This window comes from Polyodon spathula, chromosome 8 (genome assembly GCF_017654505.1).
Source record: "Polyodon spathula isolate WHYD16114869_AA chromosome 8, ASM1765450v1, whole genome shotgun sequence".
Lineage (NCBI taxonomy): Eukaryota > Metazoa > Chordata > Actinopteri > Acipenseriformes > Polyodontidae > Polyodon > Polyodon spathula.
The window spans coordinates 15,146,406-15,149,109 of NC_054541.1; the positions used below are offsets into that span (position 1 = coordinate 15,146,406).

At 35.5% G+C, this 2,704-nt stretch overlaps 1 protein-coding gene across 1 annotated transcript in view; it reads left to right on the forward strand.

The window, feature by feature from the left end:
- Positions 1-2,653: 2,653 nt before the first annotated feature.
- The window catches only part of LOC121320214 (anoctamin-2-like), a 73,917-nt gene continuing 73,866 nt past the window's right edge, over positions 2,654-2,704 (forward strand). Inside the window, exon 1 of the mRNA XM_041258467.1 lies at positions 2,654-2,704. This exon is cut by the window's right edge and continues 43 nt beyond it. Within this exon, the coding sequence (XP_041114401.1) occupies positions 2,654-2,704 (51 nt within the window).

Sequence of the window (2,704 nt, forward strand, 5' to 3'; positions counted from 1 at the left end):
TTTCTTCAGCCCTGATGATGTTACACTGCTGACAGCAGTCTTCATGGGGCTTCTTACTGGCAGTATATGTCTGCTGCTAGTAGATATTCGTCCTAATCACTCCGTTATTAAATAATAATAATTATCATTATTATTATTTTAATTATTCGTTTTTTTAATGTTCGTTATTTAGTCATGTCCTGTTAGGTACCAGGCAACAATGACTTCGCTGGGAGTCTTTTTCTTATACAGTTCGTACAAGTTTTTCGCAAACTCCATATCAACAGCCACCTCATCTTTCGATTTGTTTTGCGGGACGGAGAAACAGTTGGTCACTTCGACTGTGTAACGTTATTTAAATCTAATTTTGTAACAGTATGGAACCCCTCCAACCATATCACCTGGAATTGGACAAATTACAATTTTCAATGAGTTGACGAGATAAGCGTTTCCCACGTCACGATGTGCTAGTTGGTCGAATTCATTTTCACAAAAGAGATTCCTGTGTACTGTACAGTTTGAGGAGAGCCATGAGAGAGTGACACACACGAGACAGTCAGGCATTCCCAGCCAGGCTACGACCGTGCTGTGTCTACCTATTAAACCCTGTTGGGGTGCAGTCTAAGAACAAGTTATATTTATTAACACGGGATGCTTATTTTTATATATCATAACCCATAACACAAGGCTTTTCAAATGGTGTGCAGAATTGTAAAAATGATAATAATAATAATAATAATAATAATAATAATAATAATAATAATAATAATAATAATAATAATAATAATAATAATAATTAGGCACACTGCTGGTCCTAATTGCGCTATACTGATTAGAAGATAACTGTTTACATATCTGAGCAAGAGCGATACATTTGCATACATTGAAAGAAACCTGAGATCGGAGGTAAGAGTATAACTCTCGGTTCCGTTGAGGTCAGAAAAGATAAAGCACCTGCAGTTACGCGCCACGTGCTTTTTTTTTTTTTTTTTTTTTAAATCCTTTATTGGGGAGATACGTATATATTGTTTAACGCTTAAATGTTACATATTTATTCGGTCTGGTCTCAGATCGTTACTCAATGGTCTCGAAATGTTTTTTATTTTATTTATTATTATTATTATTATTATTATTATTCCAAGGGAAGAATTCCAAATTCTAATAAGGAAAGCGACAATTGCGTATATACTTCAGTGAAAGGTGGTTCCGTGTTATGTTTGTGTGTTTGATGAATGAAACAGAAGGTCGGGTCTATTAGCTGAAGTTCCTGGCTTGCAAAATACCTGTCCAAGCAAGGATGGAATCAACAACTACAGCAGTTCGCGAATTAAGCCACTACACAACGAGGAGCAGATTGTACACAGTAACGACTAAGCCTCTCTTATTATCAGCCACTCGGCTCATTACCCAAACCTTCAGCACAACATGGAAGACAATTCCAGAGCAAGCGGTAAGTGGGTCATTCTTAACAAGCCCTCAACCAGCTTTATTGGGAACGGGACGGGTAAAACAGATATGCTGCGGTAATCACGACTGAAGCATACGAAAGTGATACTTTTATTTTTGACACTTGCAGGTGGTTGTATGGGATAATGGTCATTTTGCGTAATAAACGTTTCGCATGATTCTCTTTTGAATATTATAATTTCGGCATCGGCGCCCTTGCTGTATTTGTGCACGAGTGTTCTGGTGTTGTATTGGAATCCACTAATAGGTTTTAAGTTAGAATTCAGACTTAATGAAAGCATATTCTATTGCCACATGTCTAATCGCAAATGTAAACAGGCTTATGGAGTGCTATCTAGTTTTATGGTGCTTTCCAGATTTGTTGTGGAAGTCAAAACAAATATAAGCGTTAAAAATCAACGTGCTGATTAGTACTATTGTCACAGCTGGGTTGATACTAATAATCAGATGGTACTCGGGTTAATAGGTACCTCAATATATTCGGTTACCACATTGAAATCGAAACCACGCAACAGGTATGAATATAAAATGACATTAAAAAAAAAAAAGTTAAAAAAATGATGGCTTATTAAATGTGATTGTCGATTTAACAAGGTAATACGAAGTATCTGTTTTTAAAGTGTGTATATATTGAGATCCGAGATATTGCCTTTGCATCAGTCTTTATAATTGATCTTCATTACAACACAATTGGACGCACGCTTTAGTAAAGGTTTTAAGCGCTGTCAATTAACAATTAACGATGGAAAAATGTGTTGTAATTATTCAATTAAATAACATGTATATTATTAGTATTAGTATTGGTCGTAGATAATCGTAGTATTATAATTATTATTCATTTTAGCGCCATTAAAACATTTACCACTATGCTTAGTTTACACAGAAAATAAACTGCTACATATGAAGCACCAACACGAAACAACTAAGGTGCCGGTATAGGCTCTTAAACGAATCTCCTGAGTTTTTCATTTGAAACTTTTTAACATCAATATTTTGTATTCTTAGGACAAAAAAAAAAAATAGCACGGTGGCGAATTATGAGTATGGGCATAATAGGGTGAGGACGGACAATGGAAATAAAAAAAAAAAGTATGCAGAATTTACCAATTTATGAACAATAAATCGCTCGGGAGAACTCAGAGCAGCTTCAATAATAGTTTAAAAACACACCTCGTGAGTTTGCAATTGCAGGTATAAATGGAAGTTTATGGAGGTCGTCTCTGACTTACTAAGACAAGGAGTGTGCATCACCGAGGAA